Raw genomic sequence first — 23887 nt, forward strand, 5'->3', positions numbered from 1 at the left:
TTAATCTCATCACTAGGATTTCTCCCAGGGTGTGCAAACTTTTGAGCACAACTGTACATCAGCAATACCATGGACCGTGGGTCCCACCGCTCTCCCCTTTCTATTTTTTTAATGCATGTTGCGGAATGCAGCAAGATCAGTGAGACTCCATGCTATCGGGGGAAGACCTGGGAACTCCAATGAAGAGATCCTGCTCCTGAAGTCCCAAGAGATATGTGGTTAACCCACCTGCATCAACCCACATTAGTTCAAGTACATCCGAGAAACCCGTCTACTTTACATCAAAGCTTGTTGTATTGAGGCATCAATTTCACAAACAAGTTGTAAAGTTTTCTCAGAAAAAAGAAAGAAGAAGAGAAAAAAAAAAGATAAAAAGGAACTATCACAAACCATATTCTTAGCCAAGGACGATGTAACACGTCACTAAACTATCCAATTTTAAATAATAGAGAAACAATTTTGCTAAAGGAGAAACATTTATGGCAAGGGGGAAGAAAAGAAAGAAGATGAGAGGTTCTGAAAAAGGTCCACTAGCACCAGTGTAGAGGAAAAAAGTCACTTCATGCCAGTGACAGCTGAGCTTTAAAGAAGCCATTCCCTCTTCTCTCGGGTTACATTCAAAATGCATCTGGGGTTTTCTGGCTTGAGGTGGAGTTAAGGCCGCAGGAACAGATGTCAGGCTTGATGCGTGGACGGTCTGTGTTGTCCAAATTACACACCAACAGAAGATCGTGAAAGATCCAAGACCTGAAGCATTGGCATCTTCCACAGCTTGGTATCATATATGAAAGATCTTTACAGGTTGTCTTTTTTCCCGGTGCCGCTATTAAAGAAGCCCATTTTGACTTAGAACTTTAGTGGAGATGAGGGTTTACATTCTCCCTGCTCTGCCATAGAATGACCTTCGATAAGGTTCTGTGAGTCAACATATCAGAAGCTTTGACTAACCTGCTTCCTCGCAACATCTGCTGGATGTTTGCCTCCTTTACACTATTCTTGGGATTTGGCTGCCCCTGCGGCTTCCAATCCACCAGATTCAGACTAGTTAGGATCTTCACTAGCGCTGCTCGTTGATGGGTCATCTTTTTCAGTGTCCTCCGAACTAGAATGCTCATTCTTTTTTGGCGTTTCCTCTTTGGCTTCCTCGTCCTCTGTTTGGCTACATTCCCCTCCTTCTTGGTTAATATCAGAACCCTTATTGGGCTGTTGGGGATCTTCACCAGCAGTGCTGCCTGGTAATTCGTCTGCCATCCTTTCATTTTTCTCTGAACCTGGCTGCTCACCCAATTTAAGTTTTTTCACTTCGTCGTTGACTCCATCCACTCGATCGTCTTCTCCGTCTTCCTTGGGCAGCCCAGAGCCGTCATCAGACTTTGGTGGACCTCCTTCAGATGTCCCTTCTCCGTTTTGTCTCTTCCGTTTTCTTGGGGTTCCTACTGGTGTATTATCTGTATGTGTGTTTTCTTGCTGGAGATTCTCATTTTGATTCCTAGAGACTGCTTCTTCCATAACTTGCCCCTCTTCCTTGCCTTCTTCTTGGTGTTCTACAGTTGAAGGCACTTTATGGTCATGCTTTGGTGAGACTTCATAAGAAACCTGATTTTGTTCCTCTTCATTGGACTTTTTGTCCACATCTTCTGTAAGATGCTGCACTCCATTCATACTAGGACTTGAAGAACTGGAGAACAGACCTTTGTTGTTATACACTGCCTCCGGACACGTACTGGAACCCTCGTCTGGATTTTTCCTATGCGACTCTTGCAGAGGTATGCACTCTTCACTGGGTTTTTTATCAGGCTTAATAGAGTCTTGATGGCATTCAACATTTTCAACATTTTCACAATAATTTAATATTTCTTCATCAGAGATGGCGTCATAGCTGTCCAACTGTCCATTTATCTGGCTTTCTTCAACCCTTTCATTGTTCTTTTCTTTCTGCTTGTTATTAGTTTCTTGCTCATTTTCCGCTGGTGGTTGGTAGGTTCTGAGCTTCTCCACAGGACCCCAGATGAACTTATTTTCTTGGTTGTAATTCTTCCAGGCAAAGTGTACTAATTTGCGGCGCTGATTCTTGTTCTTGACAGTGAACATAAAGTAGTCCAGAGCACTTCTTTTTACATTCTGTAGTCTGCCATTGCACAAGGTTTCCTCCAGGAAAAACTTCACCAGAGGAGCCTGGTAGTGTTCAAACCCCAGCTCCCCCAAACACTTCAGTATGCGTGTGATGCGCAGGTTGTTGTGACTGTGACTGCGAACAAGAATCAAGAGGACGAGGGTTAGGAATGCGAGAAAATGTTACCTGTACATACATCACAAAGATGGCTCCATTGCCTCGCCACTTACTCGTTCAGATTCCTAAATCTGCTTTCATAATTATCTGCCAAGGTCACTTCTCCGGTCTTCTCGTCTTTCAGTTGGATGCCATAAAAATCCAACATGAGTTTGTAGGCTTCGAGGAACCTCCCTGGGAAGCGCTTATCTCCCTTCATCTCCTGGAAAAGCAGAAGATGCAGTAAGCTGTATATGTGACAGTTCAAGAGAGAATTAAAAGTAGCACCAGAAGAAACTGGATTGACTCGACTGAGATTAAAGGGGTTGTAAAGGTACAATTTGTTTTTCCTAAATAGCTTCCTTTCCCTTAGTGCAGTCCTCCTTCACTTACCTCATCCTTCCATTTTGCTTTTAAATGTCCTTATTTCTTCTGAGAAATCCTCACTTCCTGTTCTTCTGTCTGTAACTCCACACAGTAATGCAAGGCTTTCTCCCTGGTGTGGAGTGTCAAGCTCGCCCCTTCCTTTGGACTACAGGAGAGCAATGGCAGACTACAGAATGTAAAAAGAAGTGCTCCTCACTTCCTGTTCTTCTTCTGTCTGTAACTCCACACAGTAATGCAAGGCTTTCTCCCTGGTGTGGAGTGTCGTGCTCGCCCCCTCCCTTGGACTACTGGAGAGTCAGGACGCACACTAACACACAGCTCATTTCTCTTTCTGCAATGTAGAGAGCATCCTGATTCTCCTGTAGTCCAAAGGAGGGGGCGAGCACGACACTCCACACCAGGGAGAAAGCCTTGCATTACTGTGTGGAGTTACAGACAGAAGAACAGGAAGTGAGGATTTCTCAGAAGAAATAAGGACATTTAAAAGCAAAATGGAAGGATGAGGTAAGTGAAGGAGGACTGCACTAAGGTAAAGGAAGCTATTCAGGAAAAAAAAAATTGTACCTTTACAACCCCTTTAATTCACTGACAGCTTCTTAAAGACTCTGGAATCTTAATATCCAAATCTTAAAGCAGCTTTGCCAACCTCCTTTTCGGCTTTGTCCCATACAGACTCACTGGTCTCCAAGCCAGCTCCAATTCTCATCTGGTTTGAATGACGTCCAGAGTTATACAATCCACTTTGTGGGCCCCCGGCCGTCATGTACATGGATCCCTATCAATATTTGGACAATAATGTCAGACGGGAGACGCCCTTTTGTTTTCTGACCCACAATATTACAAAAGGGAAGGGACAGGAGTGGGTGCGTCGACGGTCACAATTTGGTTCATCAGCAGGACATGTTAAAAAACAATGTTTTTCTGTTTTGTTTTAATGTGTACATTTTCTTGTACCCCTTACTCATTCACATTGGATTCAGATTCCGATAAGCCCCCACCCACAGACCTCCACTAACATTGTCCAGGGTTGTGGGTAGGAGGCCCTTGTTCTAATCAACATGACACCTGACAAGGTGCTCCCCCTCATGTTGAGGACATATGGCTAGGTATGGTTCAGAGGGGGAAGAACGCACGCTTCACTTCCCCCCTTCTTCTGGTCTTGCCTGTCTCCCCTCAACCCCTTCCCTGGCATGCTTGGATAAGCTCAGAGGACATTGTGTGTTTTTTTTTACTTTTGCAAGGGGCTAGTTTAGAATTTGGGGGGACCTCACAGTTTTATTTTTGCTTGGGGCCCCCCTTAAAATTCATATTAGACCTCAAGGGCCCTGTATAATTTTTTTTTTCTTTTAACAAAGTCCCCATCCCTTTGTTCACATTCACCTGTCAGCCACGAATCCACGGTTGACAGATGACCGAGCAAGGCGGGGATAAGTCATTGGTTGCTAGGACGCTGGCGGCAGCTGGCTCCCTGACAACCAATAACCCTGAGCAGGAGCAGTCACATTTACTTCACTTTCCTTCTTCCCCCTGCTGCCCTGTCTGCACTAAAATAAGGAGTAAAAAATGCATTAAATACTGAAATATAAAAAGGAAAAAAAAACACATACGGTATATTTTGTTTTTTACTGAATCGACCAATTCTGAGATAAATACCACAGGAGATATTTAAACAAACATTTGTGCAGTATTTATCTTTTAGTCTGTAACTAGACACTGCAGATAATTCCTCAATGGTTGCAATCATGCTGAATTTAACATTTAAGAAAGTTCTCTACCTCAATTTCAGCATCTGACAGTGGTTTGGCACAAGAGTTCATACCATGTTCCCGCAGAGGAAATAGCCTGCAAATAAAACATATACATAGTAATGGGAAAACATACAAGAAGGCAAATCATTCAATGTGGACACTTGGTCCAGACAGAACTGACTTATAAAAGGGATGTCCCTTACTTGGAAGAAATTTCCTCATCCCCTTGTGGTTGGGACAGGAATTGCAGGCAATTCTCTCCCAGAGGGAAGTGTTTGAATGGCGGGACGGGAGCTTCGTTGATCAGCTGCTGCTCATGCGTGGCTTCAAGACCACGCAGTGGCCCACCCCTGGCCATCTAGGGGGCGCACGCACGCCGCGTCACTTGGAAGCCGATGCGTGTGCCCGACGTGTGCCCGACGGCTGCCCGTCACCGCCCCCCCCCCCAGTTAGAATTACTCCCTTATAGGACTGATCGCTGTGTCAATTGTCCCAAAATAGTGTCAAAAGTGTCGGATCTGTCCACCACAATATCAATGACAAAAATCGCAGATCGCCGCCATTACTAGTAAAAAAATAATAATAAAAATGCCATAAATCTATCCCCTATTTTGTAGGTGCTAAAACTTTTGCGCAAACCAATCAATATATGCTTATTGCGATTTTTTTTTACCAAAAACATGTAGAAGAATACATATCGCCCTAAACTGAGGAAGAAATTCTTTTTTTGTTTTTTTAAATTTAGATATTTATTATAGCAAAAAAATATTGTATTTTTTTCAAAGTTGTCGCTCTTTTATATATATAGCACAAAAAAAAAAAAAGCAGAGGTGATCAAATACCACTAAAAGAAAGCTCTATTTGTGGGAAAAAAAATTATCACAATTTCATACGAGTATAGTGTTGCATGACTGCGCAATTGTCATTCAAAATGTTACAGCAGTGAAAGCTGAAAATTGGCCTGGGCAGAAAGGAAAATGTCCTGTATTAAAGGGTTAAAAAATAAATAAAAAATCCTGACTCGATTTGTGAGCGTTGTCTCGCAAGATCCAAGCCGCTGAGGTGTGCGGTACCGCACGGAGAAAGGTGGGGGGTGCCGGAGGTGCGGGGGTTCCCGAGTGTCTCTGGCACCCCCGCACCTCTGGCCACAAGCGGTACTGCATACACTGGCGCCCCCCGCACCTCTGGCCACAAGCGGTACTGCATACACCGGCGCCCCGCACCTCTGGCCACATACAGTGCTGTATACACCAGCAGCTACTGTGGAACGAATTATCGGAGTTTCCACTGATTCCTATGGGGAAACTCGCTTTGATATACGAGTGCTTTGGATTACAAGCATGCTTCTGGAACAGATTATGCTTGTAATCCAAGGTACTACTGTACACATATGTTTCCCACAATGAAAATCTGGGCTAGGTGGACCTTTGTTTTGTTACACCCACCAAGGCTCTCTGAACTTCCCAGTGCCGTTCCCCCCTATGCATATTTCCACATGCTGAATGCAAAACGAGAACCTGACTGGTTCTGTACATGTCTGTGTACATACCATTGGATATAGGAATGATTCCTCTCTAGAATCTCGTACTTTTCCTTCCATTTCTCCAGCAGTTCCATTATGAACAGCCCTGCAAAGGACATAGAAAACAGGTGAACTCTGCCTCGGCCAAATCAACCCCATCCCAAACACATGTCTGGCTTCATACAGATCCCAGAAACACAAGAATGATGAGAGGTCTCCTTAGTAGACAAATTCTCTAATCGCTCCCACAAAGCCACAGCAAAGGTGACGCTCCAATACAGCAAGCTGAGGTCATGTGACCTATGCCAAGGCATGTGGTCACATGACGGTCACGGCAGATGGATAGGATGTAGAAGAGCAGCATGGCAAGGATGAGGAGGGAAGAAACAAGCAGTCGTAGCGCGTGCAGATGCTTGTTTCTTGCGTGGTGCGCTCACAGCACAGGCGGCTCATTTTTGGCCTGGCACCCGATCCCTGGGAGACAGCCGGTAATGTAAGCTTGAGAGCAGAAGATGGTTCTACATTGTCTACCACAGGGGTAGGAAACCTGGGGCCCTCCAGCTGTTGTGGAACTACATTTCTTATGAGGCATTGTAAGGCTGGCAGTTACAATTACTCCCAGAGGCCTGATGGGACTTGTAGTTCTGCAACAGCTGGCGGGCCCCAAGTTGCCTACAAGGATGGGAAGTATTGCCAAAAATAACAATCTGATGTGCTCTAATCATTCCCTGCTCCATCCAGACCCAAAGACAGACAGATGTGTAATTCTCAAGTAACAAACTCGATTTTCACACAGGAGACCAACCTACAGCCAGCGTGTACTTACCGTCAGGCTCAAAACGCCTGTTGCCCTGATAAAACTGCAGGTTGGGTTTGTATGTTTGTGGAGGCGGACTCTGGAAGAGAAAAGATTCAAAATGTTAAAAGAAAAAAAAAAAAAAAAAGAAAAAGGAGATGACTCTGCCAAAAACAAATAGCTAGATTCAAGTATAACGCCGCATCTTTGCGGCGGCGTATCGTATTTACGCTACGCCGCCTTAAGTTAGATAGGCAAGTACTGTATTCACAAAGTACTTGCCTCCTAATTTACGGCGGCGTAGCGTAAATGTGGCCGGCGTAAGCGTGCCTAATTCAAATGAGGATGTGGGGGGCGCGTTTTATGTATATTAACTGTGACCCGACGTGATTGATGTTTTTTTACGAACGGCGCATGCGCCGTCCGTGTACATATCCCAGTGTGCATTGTGGCAAAGTACGCCGCAAGGACGTATTGGTTTCAACGTGGACGTAAATTACGTCCAGCCCTATTCACAGACGACTTACGCAAACAACGTAAAATTTTCAAATTTCGACGCGAGAACGACGGCCATACTTAACATTACTAGTCCAGCTATTTGATGGAATAACTTTACGCCTGAAAATGCCTTACGTAAACGGCGTATCTTTACTGCGACGGGCGCACGTACGTTCGTGAATAGGCGTATCTATGCATTTTCAGATTCTACGCCGAACTCAACGGAAGCACCACCTAGCGGCCAGCCTAAATATTGCACCCTAAGATAGGACGGCGCAAGCCGTCGTATCTTAGATAGGTTTAAGTCTATCTCTGTTTGAGAATACACTTAAACTTAGGTCGGCGTATCTACTGATACGCCAGCCTAACTCTTTGTGAATCTAGCTAAAAGTCTAAGATTAAAGCTCAGTTCACACTGGTGCGGTGCGGGAACCACGTGCAACTTGAACAGGAATCGCACCGCATGTGACCAGTGTCACATCTGCACCCACTTCCGGCTAAACACAGTCTGCGGGTAGACTGCGGGCAGGACGTCAGATCCCCCCCCGTTGTGTTCTGGGAAACACGCGGCTCCCAGAACACAGCGGGAACCAGTGAGCACGGCGTACACGGCTCGCGCATGCGCCGTAGGGAACCGGGCAGTGAAGCCGCAATGCTTCACTTCCTGGTTCCCTCACCGAGGATGGCGGTGGGGGCAGCAGAATGACGAGCGTCCTCTGCTGCCGACGGCGCTGGACTCCAGGACAGGTAAGTGTCCCATTATTAAAAGTCAGCAGCTGCAGTATTTGTAGCTGCTGACTTTTAATTTTCTTTTTTTCTGGCGGAGATCCGCTTTAATGCATAAAATGCATTAACGTGTAAAACCTGGAGACTTTACAACCCCTTAAATGTATTATATGCATTAAAATGAAAAATGTTCTGTGCTGCACCTCCCCCAGACCCCCCTTTTTAAGCCCGATCCGATCCAGCGATGTGCATGAGCTCAGCGACTGTCGCTCTCCTCACTGGACAGATTGATAGCAGTAAGAGCCATTGGCTCCCACTGCTGTCAATCAAAATCTGTGACACGGGAGCTGGGGGCGAGGCCAAGACCCTCTGTCGGTGTCAATGGACGCAGCAGCGAGACTCGGGAGCGCGCCCACAATAAAATTAATTAAATCCACAGAACATTATATAATTTTCTGAAAGCAGAGGCCCTGTAGAATAAAAAAGGCGATAGTTGCAAATTTTCCTTTCACATGATATTTGTGCAACCGTTTATTAAACGCAAATTTTCAGGAAAAAAATATAACAAAATTTATTTTATTGCAAAACCACACCAATTAATAAAATATAAAAGATGGGGTTGCATTGAGTAAATAGATACCAAACATTCCATGTCTTAAAATTGCGTGCGCCTGCGATATCGCCCAAAAAACTTTGGGGGCCTAAAAAAATCCCCATAGACGACGCTTTAAAAGCCTTTACGGCGCATCGGTTTAAAGTTGTCCCTCCTCGTGGCAGTCTACCTGGCCCTCCTCGTGGCAGTCTACCTGGCCCCCCTCGTGGCAGTCTACCTGGCCCCCCTCGCGGCAGTCTACCTGTCCCCCCTCGTGGCAGTCTACCTGGCCCTCCTCGCGGCAGTCTACCTGTCCCCCCTCGTGGCAGTCTACCTGTCCCCCCTCGTGGCAGTCTACCTGACCCCCCTCGTGGCAGTCTACCTGACCCCCCTCGTGGCAGTCTACCTGTCCCCCCTCGTGGCAGTCTACCTGACCCCCCTCGTGGCAGTCTACCTGACCCCCCTCGTGGCAGTCTACCTGACCCCCCTCGTGGCAGTCTACCTGTCCCCCCTCGTGGCAGTCTACCTGTCCCCCCTCGTGGCAGTCTACCTGTCCCCCCTCGTGGCAGTCTACCTGTCCCCCCTCGTGGCAGTCTACCTGTCCCCCCTCGTGGCAGTCTACCTGTCCCCCCCTCGTGGCAGTCTACCTGTCCCCCCCTCGTGGCAGTCTACCTGTCCCCCCTCGTGGCAGTCTACCTGTCCCCCCTCGTGGCAGTCTACCTGTCCCCCCTCGTGGCAGTCTACCTGTCCCTCCTCGTGGCAGTCTACCTGTCCCTCCTCGTGGCAGTCTACCTGTCCCTCCTCGTGGCAGTCTACCTGGCCCTCCTTGTCCCTCATGACAATCTACCTGTCCCTCATGACAGTCTGTCATGGGGGACAAGTAGATTGTCATGAGGGACAAGTACCGTATTTATCGGCGTATACCGCTCACTTTTTTCCCCTAAAATAAGGGGAAAAATCGTGGGTGCGCCATATATGCCGATACCCGCTTGCCGCTCGTAGTCACGCTCTGTGACGTTTATGCGCGAGAAGCGTGGCCGAATATACCCGAGTGTACTGCGCTCGGTATATGTCGGCGGAGGCGTTCCAACTGAGCGCGGGGATTCGACACGGAGACAGCGCGGAAGAAGTCGGAAGGACACCACCGAGGCCGCAGACGAACGCCGGACCGGACGAGGCCGCTGGGCAAGACACCAAAACTGTAAGTAGTAAAATGTAATACATTTTTTTTTTTACAGGAATTTAGGGTCAACATTAGGGGTGCGCGCTATACGCCGGAGCGCGCAATACCCCGATAAATACGGTAGATTGTCATGAGGGACAAGTAGTATTCCCCCCCCAAAAAATGGGGGTTTGTTCAGATCAACCTGGGCTCACAGGAAGTGGATTGAATGATTCTGCATCCAGAGTAATCCCAGGAGAACAATGGCACATCACAGAGGAAATCAGAACCCGCTCAAATGACTTCACCCAGCTGGCTAGGGGCATTCACTGGTGACCAAACAATTGTCCCGTCTGCCATTAGAACAAAGATCAACAGCCAGAGACTCACCGTGTAGCCCTGATAACGCCGGTCACTTGTATAGCCATGTCTGTAGTTCTGCAGGTCCTTGGCAGCTCTCATCCGACTATTTCGATAATTAAACTAAAATGGAAATAAACAGCAATCATATTAGTAAAAAAAAAAATATGTTGCACTTATTTAAAGTTTAGCACAAACAAAAACATTATTTTGTAAGAAGCACCAGGTCTTCATAATGAATGTATAGAAAGATTTGGAGAAGCTCTGAATTTGAGGTCATCTGCTTTCCTGACAGACTCAGCCGCATTGGGAGGGCATTGTTCTCAATCAGTCAGGCGTGACGGGTAGGGATGCATTGTGATAACGAGGAGCAGGACAATCGCTGTGCAAGACGTCTGCAGAGCTTCTAATGGCCAAATAGGTAGAAATAAAATAATAGCAAACTATACACAGTACTAAGGTTCTCTATATATATATATATATATATATATATATATATATATATATATATATATATATATATATATATATATATATATAATTATTAATAAAACAATGGAGATATATATATATATATATATATATATATATATATATATATATATATATTATTAATAATAATATATTTATTATTAATAATAATAATAATAAATATATATATAAAAATAATAATATATTTTAATAATAATAATAAATAAATAAAAAAAAAAATATATATATATATATATATATATATATATATATATATATATATATATATATATATATATATATATATATATATATATATATATAATTAATATATATACATATATTTTATTAATAATAATAATATATTTTAAATATATATATATTATAATAATATATTTATTAATAATAATAATACATTTTATATATATATATATATATATATATAAATAATAATAATAATAATAATAATAATAATAATACATTTTATATATATATATATATATATATATAAATAATAATAATAATAATAATAATAATAATAATAATAAATATATATATATATATACACACACACACACACACACAGCATCACACAAAAGTCAGTACACCCCTCACATTTATGTAAATATTTTCTTCTACCTTTTCATGTGACAACACTGAAGAAATTACACTTTGTATCTACAATGTTGTGTAGTGAGTGTACAGCTTGTATAACAGCCATTAATGTCTAAACAGCTGGCAACAAAAGTGAGTACACCCCTAAGTGAAAATGTCCAAATTGGGCCCAATTAGCCATTTTCCCTCCCCAGTGTCATGTGACTCTTTAGTGTTACAAGGTCTCAGGTGTGAATGGGGAGCAGGTGTGTTAAATTTGGTGTTATCGCTCTCACTCTCTCATACTGGTCTCATGGTCTCACCTCATGGCAAAGAACTCTCTGAGGATCTGAAAAAAATAATTGTTGCTCTACATAAAGATGGCCTAGGCTATAAGAAGATTGCCAAGACCCTGAATCTGAGTTGCAGCACGGTGGCCAAGACCATACAGCGGTATAACAGGACAGGTTCCACTCAGAACAGGCCTCGCCATAGTCAACCAAAGAGGTTGAATGCACGTGCTCAGCGTCATATCCAGAGGTTGTCTTTGGGAAAACCGAAGTTAGGCTTACCGGTAACTCTGTTTTCAAGAGTCTTCCAGGACAGCCCTGTAGATGTAGCTCCTCCCTCCGGGACAGGAAACACAATCACCCCCAATCATAAAAGGCGGTCCTCCAGGTCCTCTCCTCAGTTCATCCAAGAATTCCTGACGGACTCTGAAAAACATAATCTTACCAACATATCGTTAGTACAAACTTCCATTTCCAGTTTAGAATAATATACACCGGGTGGGAAGCCAGGCTGTCCTGGAAGACTCTTGAAAACAGAGTTACCGGTAAGCCTAACTTCGGTTTTACCCTTTCGTCTTCCAGGACAGCCCTGTAGATGATAGACAAGAAACTTACTTATCAGGGTGGGGTTACTGCTTGGAGGACCCTCCTACCAAATGCCTGATCCTTCTCAGACATCAAGTCCAGGCGATAATGCTTGGCGAAGGTAGTATAACTTGACCACGTTGCCGCCTTGCAAATCTCTTCTGGTGAGGCTCCGCCCCTCTCGGCCCATGAACTCGAAACTGCTCTAGTCGAGTGTGCTTTAACAAATGGGGCTTGTAGGCCCTCTAACTCATAAGCCTTCTCTATTGCCATTCTGATCCATCTGGCAATAGAGGATTTTGATGCCTTATGACCCTTCTTACTACCTGAAAAATTAACAAAAAGGGAATCACTCTTCCTAAACTCTTTGGAAGCTTCTAAGTAAACTAAAAGGCACCTCCTCACATCTAGTAAGTTTTGGGGTGCTCCCTCTGAGTCTGAGGTGGAACAAAAAGAAGGAAGGACAATGTCCTGTGTCCTATGGAACTTGGACACAACTTTAGGAAGAAAACTGGGGTCTGTTTTCAAAATAATCCTATCATCAAAAATCAACAAAAAAGGCTCCAAGATTGAAAGAGCCTGTAGCTCACTCACCCGTCTGGCTGAGGTCACTGCCACCAAGAGGACCGTTTTAAGTGTGACCCATTTCAGGATGGATTTCTCCAGAGGTTCAAAAGGTTTGCCTGAGAGTGCTCTGAGCACCAATGAAAGATCCCAAGAAGGACAGGTCGAGACCCTCACTGGCCTAGATCTTGATAAGGCCTTGAAAAAACTCCTAACGTATGAATTCTGCTGAAGGGAACACTGCAAGAAGACACTCAGGGCTGCTACCTGTACCTTTAGAGTGCTAGGGGAGAGACCCAGATCTACCCCAGCCTGCAAAAAATCCAGAATAGCTGGAATACCTGGATGATCTAACTCTTGTTCTCTCATCCAGGAACAAAATCTCTTCCAAAATTTGGCATAGATTGCTCTTGTAACTGGCTTTCTGCACTGTAATAGGGTGTTTATTACTTTCTCTGAGAAACCCTCTGCTCTCAATAACTCTTCCTCAGATACCACGCAGTTAGACTCAATCTGTCTATCTGCGGGTGTAGGATTGGACCCTGCGAGATCAGATCCTTCCGGACTGGAAGGGGAAATGGAGGAAAAATGCATAGTTCCTTCAGGATTGCGAACCAAGGCCTCTTTGGCCACCAGGGCGCGATCAAAATCAAGTCTGTCGCCTCCAACCGAAATTTCTGGAGCACTGCTGCTATCATCCTTACTGGGGGGAAGGCGTAGCAAATGTTGAACCTCCAGGGATTGGAAAATGCGTCTATCCTTAAGGCCTGATCTCTGGGATCTATTGAGAAGAACTGGGTTACTTTCTTGTTCTTTTCTGAGGCAAAAAGATCTATTTCCGGAAGACCCCACCTTTGTGTTATCTGAGCAAATACTTCTTCGTTCAGGGACCATTTGTCCTGTTTCACTGGCTGGCGACTTAAATAATCTGCCAGAGAGTTTTGAGTGCCCTTTAGGTGAACTGCTGTCAGTGAAAACAAGTTGGTCTCCGCCCAGGAGAGGATTTTGTTGGATATCTCTTGCAAAGCCGGACTTCTTGTCCCTCCCTGCTTGTTCAGGTACGCAACAGCCGCTGCGTTGTCCGAACGAACTTGCAGGTGATGTCCTACCAACCTTCCCTGAAATGACTCTATGGTTCTTAGAATTGCCAACAGCTCTCTTTGGTTGGAGGAACGACTTGCCTCCACAGGAGACCATGCTCCCTGGGCTACTGCTTCCCCTAGATGGGCTCCCCAGCCCCAGGCACTTGCGTCCGTAGTCACTATTACTTCCACCGGGAAGGACCAGTCTAGACCCTTGCTCAGGTTGTGATGTTTTCGCCACCACCACAACTTCCTTTTTACTTTGGCTGAGATTGGAATCAGTGACTCTAAATCTTGACTTTGGCCGCTCCAGAGACGGAGCATAAGTTCCTGTAATGGGCGTTGATGATGTCTTGCCCAAGGAACTGCAGGGAAGCAGGATGTCATGAACCCCAGGACTCTCATTACCTCTCTGATTGAAATCCACTGATTGGACTGTAGTTGGGCAACGGCCTGACTTACTTTGATAACCTTTTCCTCGGGGAGATAAATTTTTCTCCTTACCGAAGATATCCTGTACCCCAGGTAAACCACTTCCTGGGATGGCACCAACTGGGATTTGTCCCGGTTGATTATCCACCCGAGTGAGGAGAGATATTCCTGTGCCACCAGTAAATCCTTCCCTAACTGTTGAGCCGATCTGGCTACAAACAGTAGATCGTCCAGATATGGGATTACCGTGATAGCTTGATCTCTGAGAGGGGCAAGAGCTTCTGCCAGAACCTTGGTAAAAATTCTCGGAGACGAGGATAGACCAAAGGGCAGAGCTTGGAACTGGAAGTGTTGAATCCCTAAAGTTGCCCTCACTGCTACCCTGAGAAATTTCTGGTAATCTGGATGTATAGGGATGTGCAGATAAGCATCCCTGAGATCCAGGGTCGCCATGTAACACCCCGGGAACAGACATCTTGCAACTGTAAAGATCGACTCCATCCTGAACCTTTTGTACTTTACAAATCTGTTCAGGGGCCGAAGGTTCAGGATCATCCTGAACTTCCCTGATGGTTTCTTTACTATGAAGACATGGGAATATACTCCCTGTCCCTGCTCCTCCAGGGGTACCGGAATTAGAACTCTCTGATCTACTAATTCTCCTAGCGACAGCATGAGAGCTTCTGCTTTTGCCTTTTCTCTGGGAGGATGAGTCACCCTGAAGTTCCATTGAGGCAGTGACGCAAACTCCAGTTTGTATCCGTTCTCTATTAAATTTAGAATGAACGGGCTTGAGGTTGCCTTGGTCCATTGTGGGAGGAACTGCCCCAACCTTCCTCCCACGGGGACACAGGAGTCATTGCGGTTTTGGGGGGGGTTGAGGAGGATTAAACAGGATTCCTCCTCTACCACGCCCCTTGTGGCCTGCCCAATGCTTCTTGGGTTGGCCTTCCTTTTTCTGGTTTTGCCAAAAGTTTGAACCCCTGAAGCCACGAAAAAAACTCTTTCCTTCGGCTTTTTTCTTTTTCTCGGGAAAGGCCTTCTTCCTGTCCTGAGTACGTTCTAAAGCCTCTTGGAGGCCGGGTCCAAAAAGGTGATCTCCTGAAAACGGAAGACCACACAATTTTAATTTTGAGGCGGCATCTCCCGTCCAAGTTTTTAGCCATACTGATCTTCTGGCTGCATTGACCAAGGCTGCTGACCTGGCAGCCAACTTTACTGACTCCTCTGAGGCGTCAGCTAGAAAACCCACTGCCTTGAACAAGAGTGGAAAAGATTTTAAAAGCTCTTGTCTAGAGGTACCGGCCAAGATGTGTGCCTGTAACTGGGTGAGCCAACACTCTAAGTTTCTTGCTACACAAGTAGCCGATAGAGCTGGTTTTAAACTGATCGCAGAGGCGTCCCAAGCTCTTTTCAAAAGTAGGTCCCCCCTTTTGTCCATTGGGTCCCTAAGGGAACCTAGGTCATCAAATGCCAAATCTGTCCTCCTGGAGACCTTGGCTAAAGGGGCATCCAGTCTAGGAACCTTGTTCCAAGGATGAGACACATCTGATTCGAATGGAAACCTACGTTTGAGGCTGCCTGAAAAAAAGGGTCTTCTTTCAGGTTGTTCCCACTCTCGCAGAATCATATCAATCAAAGACTTATGAACCGGAAAAACTTTGGTTCTGGTCGCATTCCCCTGATACATGAGGTCATGCCGTGAGAGCTGAACCTGTTCCTCCTGGATATCTAAAGTGTCATAGATGGCATTCAGGAGATCCCCCACATCATCCAATGACAATTTGTATCTGGCCGCCCTGGAGGAATCCTCCTCTCCCTCTGATTCAGATGCTGAACCTGCCTGAGAGGAAACAACTGATCTGGGAGTTCTGTCTCTAATTTCCTCCTCTTCCTCCTGAATTTGTAAGGAAGGAGTACTAGAGGCCCTAGTTAGGGACGGGGCTGGAACCTGCATCCTATCAATCAGTCCCTTAAACGACTGAAATGTGGATGCCATCTCATCTTTAAAAGATGATAACATTTGGTTACAAGTGGTTAACGAACTTTCTTTAACCAAGCTATTAACACAGTCAGGACATAAAGGCTTATCCCAATTAGAACTTAGCTTTGTCCCACACACTGCACATTTCTTCCTAGGAGGCTGGTTCTTATCATGGGCCTTGACCTGTTAAAATAAACAACACAGTTTGACCACATTACAACCAGCTAAACCTTCATTCACCACTGTGACAAGGTTCCTAGAAGGTGCAAAAGAAAAAACCTCCACCAAACAGGTTCACCACCTAGGGGGGGGGTATCTGGGGTAAAAATCCCCTACCTATCAGAGTAAGCCATGTGCCGTCACCAGGCCTTACCTGAGAGGTACCGGTGCCTGCTGGACCAGGATCGGAAATAGCCGCTGCTGCCTCCATGGTCCTGTGTAATCGTTTTCAGTCTCCCTGAACAAACACCAGCGCCGGGTCCTTCGAGTCTCCTCCGCGCCCTTTTTTGAAGTAGGAACGATACTTCCGGGCGCCCCCTGCTCACGGCGGAGGAGACTCCAGCTACGCTCTCTACCCCTAGGGCCAGAGGAGTGCTGAAGGCTGAGGTAGGTTCTCTCACATAAAAAACAAACAAACACGTTCCCTGATTGTATCTCCTCCCGTCCGGCAGGAAACACAAAAAAACTGAGGAGAGGACCTGGAGGACCGCCTTTTATGATTGGGGGTGATTGTGTTTCCTGTCCCGGAGGGAGGAGCTACATCTACAGGGCTGTCCTGGAAGACGAAAGGGTAAATAGATGTATGAGTGTTGCCAGCATCGCTGCAGAGGTTGAAGGGGTGGGGGGTCAGCCTGTCAGTGCTCAGACCATACGCCACACACTGCATCAAATTGGTCTGCATGGCTGTCGTCCCAGAAGGAAGACTCTTCTAAAGATGATGCACAAGAAAGCCTGCAAATGGTTTGCGGAAGACCAGCAGACTAAGGATATGGATTACTGGAACCATGTCCTGTGGTCTGATGAGACCAAGATAAACGTATTTGTTTCAGATGGTGACAAGTGTGTGTGGCGGCAACCAGGTGAGGAGGACAAAGACAAATGTGTCTACAGTCAAGGATGGTGGTTGGAGTGTCATGGTCTGGGGCTGCATGAGTGGCACTGAGGAGCTACAGATCATTGAGGAACCATGAATGCCAACATGTACTGTGACATACTGAAGCAGAACATGATCCCCTCCCTTCAGAGACTGGGCCGCAGGGCAGTATTCTAACATGATAACGACCCCAAACACACCTCTAAGACGACCACTGCCTTGCTAAAGAAGCTGAGGGTAAAGGTGATGGACTGGCCAAGCATGTCTCCAGACCTAAACCCTATTGATCATCTGTGGGACATCCTCAAACGGAAGGTGGAGGAGCGCAAGGTCTCTAACATCCACCAGCTCTGTGATGTCATCATGGAGGAGGGGAAGAGGACTCCAGTGACAACCTGTGAAGCTCTGGTGACCTCCATGCTTAAGAGGGTAAAGGCAGTGCTGGAAAATCATGGTGGCCACACAAAATATGGACACTTTGGGAACAATTTGGACATTTTCACTTAGGGGTGTACTCACTTTTGTTGCCAACAGTTTAGACATTAATGGCCTCCAACAGTTACTCCCCATCTCTCTCCAATCCTCCCAGTCCCTCCCCAACTGCTCCATCCCTCCAACAGTTACTCCATCTCTCCTCCTTTGCATCTTCTCATTTCCTCCATCCCTCCCCAATTACACCATCCCTCCTCTTCTTCTCTCCCCAATTACACCATCCCTCCTCTTCTTCATCTCTCCCCAATTACACCAGCCCTCCTCTTCTTCTCTCCCCAATTACACCATCCCTCCTCTTCTTCATCTCTCCCCAATTACACCATCCCTCCTCTTCTTCTCTCCCCAATTACACCATCCCTCCTATTCTTCATCTCTCCCCAATTACACCATCCCTCCTCTTCTTCATCTCTCCCCAATTACACCATCCCTCCTCTTCTTCATCTCTCCCCAATTACACCATCCCTCCTCTTCTTCTCTCCCCAATTACACCATCCCTCCTCTTCTTCTCTCCCCAATTACACCATCCCTCTTCTTCATCTCTCCCCAATTACACCATCCCTCCTCTTCATCTCTCCCCAATTACACCATCCCTCCTCTTCTTCTCTCCCCAATTACACCATCCCTCCTCTTCTTCTCTCCCCAATTACACCATCCCTCCTCTTCTTCTCTCCCCAATTACACCATCCCTCCTCTTCTTCTCTCCCCAATTACACCATCCCTCCTCTTCATCTCTCCCCAATTACACCATCCCTCCTCTTCATCTCTCCCCAATTACACCATCCCTCCTCTTCATCTCTCCCCAATTACACCATCCCTCCTCTTCTTCTCTCCCCAATTACACCATGCCTCTTCTTCATCTCTCCCCAATTACACCATCCCTCTTCTTCATCTCTCCCCAATTACAGCATCCCTCCTCTTCTTCTCTCCCCAATTACACCATCCCTCCTCTTCTTCTCTCCCCCCAATTACACCATCCCTCTTCTTCATCTCTCCCCAATTACACCATCCCTCCTCTTCTTCTCTCCCCAATTACACCATCCCTCTTCTTCTCTCCCCAATTACACCATCCCTCCTCTTCTTCTCTCCCCAATTACACCATCCCTCCTCTTCATCTCTCCCCAATTACACCATCCCTCTTCTTCATCTCTCCCCAATTACACCATCCCTCTTCTTCATCTCTCCCCAATTACACCATCCCTCCTCTTCATCTCTCCCCAATTACACCATCCCTCCTCTTCTTCTCTCCCAATTACACCATCCCTCCTCTTCTTCTCTCCCCAATTACACCACCCCTCTTCTTCATCTCTCCCCAATTACACCATCCCTCCTCTTCATCTCTCCCCAATTACACCATCCCTCCTCTTCTTCTCTCCCCAATTACACCATCCCTCCTCTTCTTCTCTCCCCAATTACACCATCCCTCCTCTTCATCTCTCCCCAATTACACCATCCCTCTTCTTCATCTCTCCCCAATTACACCATCCCTCCTCTTCTTCTATCCCCAATTACACCATCCCTCCTCTTCATCTCTCCCCAATTACACCAGCCCTCCTCTTCATCTCTCCCGAATTACACCATCCCTCCTCTTCTTCTCTCCCCAATTACACCATCCCTCCTCTTCATCTCTCCCCAATTACACCATCCCTCTTCTTCATCTCTCCCCAATTACACCATCCCTCTTCTTCATCTCTCCCCAATTACACCATCCCTCCTCTTCATCTCTCCCCAATTACACCATCCCTCCTCTTCTTCTCTCCCAATTACACCATCCCTCTTCTTCTCTCCCCAATTACACCATCCCTCCTCTTCTTCTCTCCCCAATTACACCATCCCTCCTCTTCATCTCTCCCCAATTACACCATCCCTCCTCTTCATCTCTCCCCAATTACACCATCCCTCCTCTTCATCTCTCCCCAATTACACCATCCCTCCTCTTCTTCTCTCCCCAATTACACCATCCCTCCTCTTCATCTCTCCCCAATTACACCACCCCTCTTCTTCATCTCTCCCCAATTACACCATCCCTCCTCTTCATCTCTCCCCAATTACACCATCCCTCCTCTTCTTCTCTCCCCAATTACACCATCCCTCCTCTTCATCTCTCCCCAATTACACCAGCCCTCCTCTTCATCTCTCCCGAATTACACCATCCCTCCTCTTCTTCTCTCCCCAATTACACCATCCCTCCTCTTCATCTCTCCCCAATTACACCATCCCTCCTCTTCTTCTCTCCCAATTACACCATCCCTCCTCTTCTTCATCCCTCCCCAATTACACCATCCCTCTTCTTCTCCTCTCCCCAATTACACCATCCCTCCTCTTCTTCTCTCCCAATTACACCATCCCTCCTCTTCTTCATCCCTCCCCAATTACACCATCCCTCCTCTTCTCCTCTCCCCAATTACACCATCCCTCCTCTTCATCTCTCCCCAATTACACCATCCCTCCTCTTCTTCTCTCCCAATTACACCATCCCTCCTCTTCTTCATCTCTCCCCAATTACACCATCCCTCCTCCTCCCTCCAATTCCTCCATTTTTCATCTCCTCACTCCAATTCCTCCATCCCTTCTCCTCTCCCAATTTCCTCCACCCTTCCCCAATATCTCCATCTCTCCCCAGCTCTTCCACCCTTATGCCAGTTCCTCCATCTTTTAACAATTCCTTAGTCTTCTCCTCTCCCTATGTCCTCCACCCTTGCCCAGTTCCTCTATCTCTTCCCACTTCCTTCATCTCTTCTCCCCCATTTCCTCCATCCCTTCTCCCCATTTCCACCATATCTCCCCAGTCTAACCATCACTCTTGCTCACCATCCTTCTCCAGTTCCTACATCTCTCCCCAACTTAACGAACCCCCCCCCAAACTCTCAATCCCTTCCCAACTCATCCATCCTTCCCCCAGTTTCTCAATTTCTATCCAATCCGTACATCCCTCCCCAACTGCTCCACCCTTCCACAATTCTTCCATCTCTCATCTTCCCAGATTGTCTGCATTATCTCTCCTGTGGCTTTCTCCTACATCTCCTCTATTCTTCTCCCCGATATCTGTATTCCCCGCTCTTCTCCTCTGCTCACTCCTGCATACCACCCTCCCCAAAGCCTGAACCCCTCCTCTCCATCTGTCTCCTCTTCTGTACCCCTCCTCCCCATCTCTCCTCAGAACCTGAACCTCTCCATCTCTCTCCTCTTCTGTACCTCTCTTCTCCATCTCTCTCCTCCTCTGTACATCTCCATCTCTCTCCTCTTCTGTACCTCTCCTCTCCATCTCTCTCCTCTTCTGTACCCCTCCTCTCCATCTCTCTCCTCTTCTGTACCCCTCCTCTCCATCTCTCTCCTCTTCTGTACCCCTCCTCTCCATCTCTCTCCTCTTCTGTACCCCTTCTCTCCATCTCTCTCCTCTTCTGTACCCCTCCTCTCCATCTCTCTCCTCTTCTGCACCCCTCCTCTCCATCTCTCTCCTCTTCTCTACCCCTCCATCTCTCTCCTCTTCTGTACCTCCTCTCCATCTCTCTCCTCTTCTGCACCCCTCCTCTCCGTCTCTCTCCTCTTCTGTACCCCTCCTCTCCATCTCTCTCCTCTTCTGTACCCCTCCTCTTCATCTCTCTCCTCTTCTGTACCCCTCCTCTCCATCTCTCTCCTCTTCTGTACCCCTCCTCTCCATCTCTCTCCTCTTCTGTACCCCTCCTCTCCATCTCTCTCCTCTTCTGTACCCCTCCTCTTCATCTCTCTCCTCTTCTGTACCCCTCCTCTCCATCTCTCTCCTCTTCTGTACCTCCCTTCTCCATCTCTATCCTCCTCTGTACCTCTCCTCTCCATCTCTCTCCTCCTCTGTACCTCTCCATCTCTCTCCTCTTCTGTACCTCTCCTCTCCATCTCTCTCCTCTTCTGTACCCCTCCTCTCCATCTCTCTCCTCTTCTGCACCCCTCCTCTCCATCTCTCTCCTCTTCTGCACCCCTCCTCTCCATCTCTCTCCTCTTCTGCACCCCTCCTCTCCATCTCTCCATCTCTCTCCTCTTCTGTACCCCTCCTCTCCATCTCTCTCCTCTTCTGTACCTCCTCTCCATCTCTCTCCTCTTCTGCACCCCTCCTCTCCGTCTCTCTCCTCTTCTGTACCCCTCCTCTCCATCTCTCTCCTCTTCTGTACCCCTCCTCTCCATCTCTCTCCTCTTCTGTACCCCTCCTCTCCATCTCTCTCCTCTTCTGCACCCCTCCTCTCCATCTCTCTCCTCTTCTGCACCCCTCCTCTCCATCTCTCTCCTCTTCTGCACCCCTCCTCTCCATCTCTCCATCTCTCTCCTCTTCTGTACCCCTCCTCTCCATCTCTCTCCTCTTCTGTACCTCCTCTCCATCTCTCTCCTCTTCTGCACCCCTCCTCTCCGTCTCTCTCCTCTTCTGTACCCCTCCTCTCCATCTCTCTCCTCTTCTGTACCCCTCCTCTCCATCTCTCTCCTCTTCTGTACCCCTCCTCTCCATCTCTCTCCTCTTCTGTACCCCTCCTCTCCATCTCTCTCCTCTTCTGCACCCCTCCTCTCCATCTCTCTCCTCTTCTGTACCCCTCCATCTCTCTCCTCTTCTGTACCTCCTCTCCATCTCTCTCCTCTTCTGCACCCCTCCTCTCCGTCTCTCTCCTCTTCTGTACCCCTCCTCTCCATCTCTCTCCTCTTCTGTACCCCTCCTCTCCGTCTCTCTCCTCTTCTGTACCCCTCCTCTTCATCTCTCTCCTCTTCTGTACCCCTCCTCTTCATCTCTCTCCTCTTCTGTACCTCTCCTCTCCATCTCTCTCCTCTTCTGCACCCCTCCTCTCCATCTCTCTCCTCTCCATCTCTCTCCTCTTCTGCACCCCTCCTCTCCATCTCTCTCCTCTTCTGTACCCCTCCTCTCCATCTCTCTCCTCTTCTGTACCTCCTCTCCATCTCTCTCCTCTTCTGCACCCCTCCTCTTCATCTCTCTCCTCTTCTGCCCCCCTCCTCTCCTGTACCCCTCCTCTCCGTCTCTCTCCTCTTCTGTACCCCTCCTCTTCATCTCTCTCCTCTTCTGTACCCCTCCTCTCCTGTACCCCTCCTCTCCGTCTCTCTCCTCTTCTGTACCCCTCCTCTTCATCTCTCTCCTCTTCTGCACCCCTCCTCTTCATCTCTCTCCTCTTCTGCCCCCCTCCTCTCCATCTCTCTCCTCTTCTGTACCTCCCCTTTTCTGCCCCCTCCTCTCTATCTCCCTCCTCTTCTGTACCCCTCTTCTCCATCTCTCTCCTCTCCTCTCCATCTCTCTCCTTTTCTGCACCTCTCCACCCTCTCCTCTACATCTCTCTCCTCTTCCCCTCACCCCTCCTCTCCATTTCTCCTTTGCATTCCATTTTTCACCTCTTCACAATTTCTGCCCCCTCCCCCCTTCCTGCACTCCTCTCCCAATATTTATATCCCCTTACACCCCCCCCATCCCCCTCACCTGTCGCCGGTTCCCTGGCTCTCTGGGGCCCCGAGTCTTCTTCTCCCCCTCCTCCTCCCAGGTGGAGTCATATTCGGGACTCCACACCTCCTCGGGGTCCCGGGACATGATGGAAGCGGGGCCGCGGAGCCAGGGCCCGGGCAGCACCAGGCAGGGGAGCACGGTGCCGGGTTGGTCGGTCTGGAGGCCGGAGATGGAGCCTCCGCTCTCTGACAGCTAGGGGAACGAAACTGAAACCCGGCGCCGGATAGTGACGGACGGCTCATGGCGCGCAGGAAATACGTCACCAAATGTGAAACCGGTCTATCTCCGCCATTGGAGGGGTTAGGCTGGGCTTCAACAACATGGCTGACAGCTTGTTTAGGGAAGGGTAGCGCTGTAAACAGCTGCTGTCTTTAAAGAGAACCCAACTTCAGCTTTTATGTAGCTGTGGATGAAAAGAGGAAAGGGCTATCATTGTATCCAAGTTTTTATTTATGCCAGTGACCCATTTGGAGAGATTTACCTCCACTTCCTGTTCAGGTGACACCTCTGTGGTTGTCACAGGCTCACCTTTCCTTACTCCTAAAACATGTGTTCCTATTGAACAGATTGCCATCGCTTCCTGCCCTGACAGATAATCATTTTTGTGATTCTCATTTTAGCCAGAATCATGCAGCTCTACTACCCCTGATCTAAACCATTCCATTGTAGCTCTGGCTGGATGTTTGGGGTCGTTGTCCTGCTGGAAGGTGTCAGTCTCAAGTCTTTTGCAGACACTAATAGCCCGTACACACTATCGGAATTTCCGTCAGGATAAA

The 23887-nt window shown here is 47.3% G+C and overlaps 1 protein-coding gene across 1 annotated transcript; it reads right to left on the reverse strand.

Moving 5' to 3' along the window:
- Nucleotides 1-272: 272 nt before the first annotated feature.
- LOC120919270 (opioid growth factor receptor-like protein 1) lies at nt 273-23344 on the reverse strand. The gene is made up of 7 exons (XM_040331343.1): nt 23088-23344; nt 10091-10183; nt 6753-6822; nt 5954-6032; nt 4432-4498; nt 2344-2492; nt 273-2248 (listed from the first exon to the last, which is right to left on the reverse strand). Exons 1-7 carry the CDS (start codon nt 23193-23195, stop codon nt 1042-1044), a joined length of 1773 nt encoding a protein of 590 aa, XP_040187277.1. The 5' UTR covers nt 23196-23344; the 3' UTR covers nt 273-1041.
- Between the last annotated feature and the right edge of the window lie 543 nt (nt 23345-23887).

This window comes from Rana temporaria, chromosome 12 (genome assembly GCF_905171775.1).
Source record: "Rana temporaria chromosome 12, aRanTem1.1, whole genome shotgun sequence".
NCBI classification, from domain to species: Eukaryota; Metazoa; Chordata; class Amphibia; order Anura; family Ranidae; genus Rana; species Rana temporaria.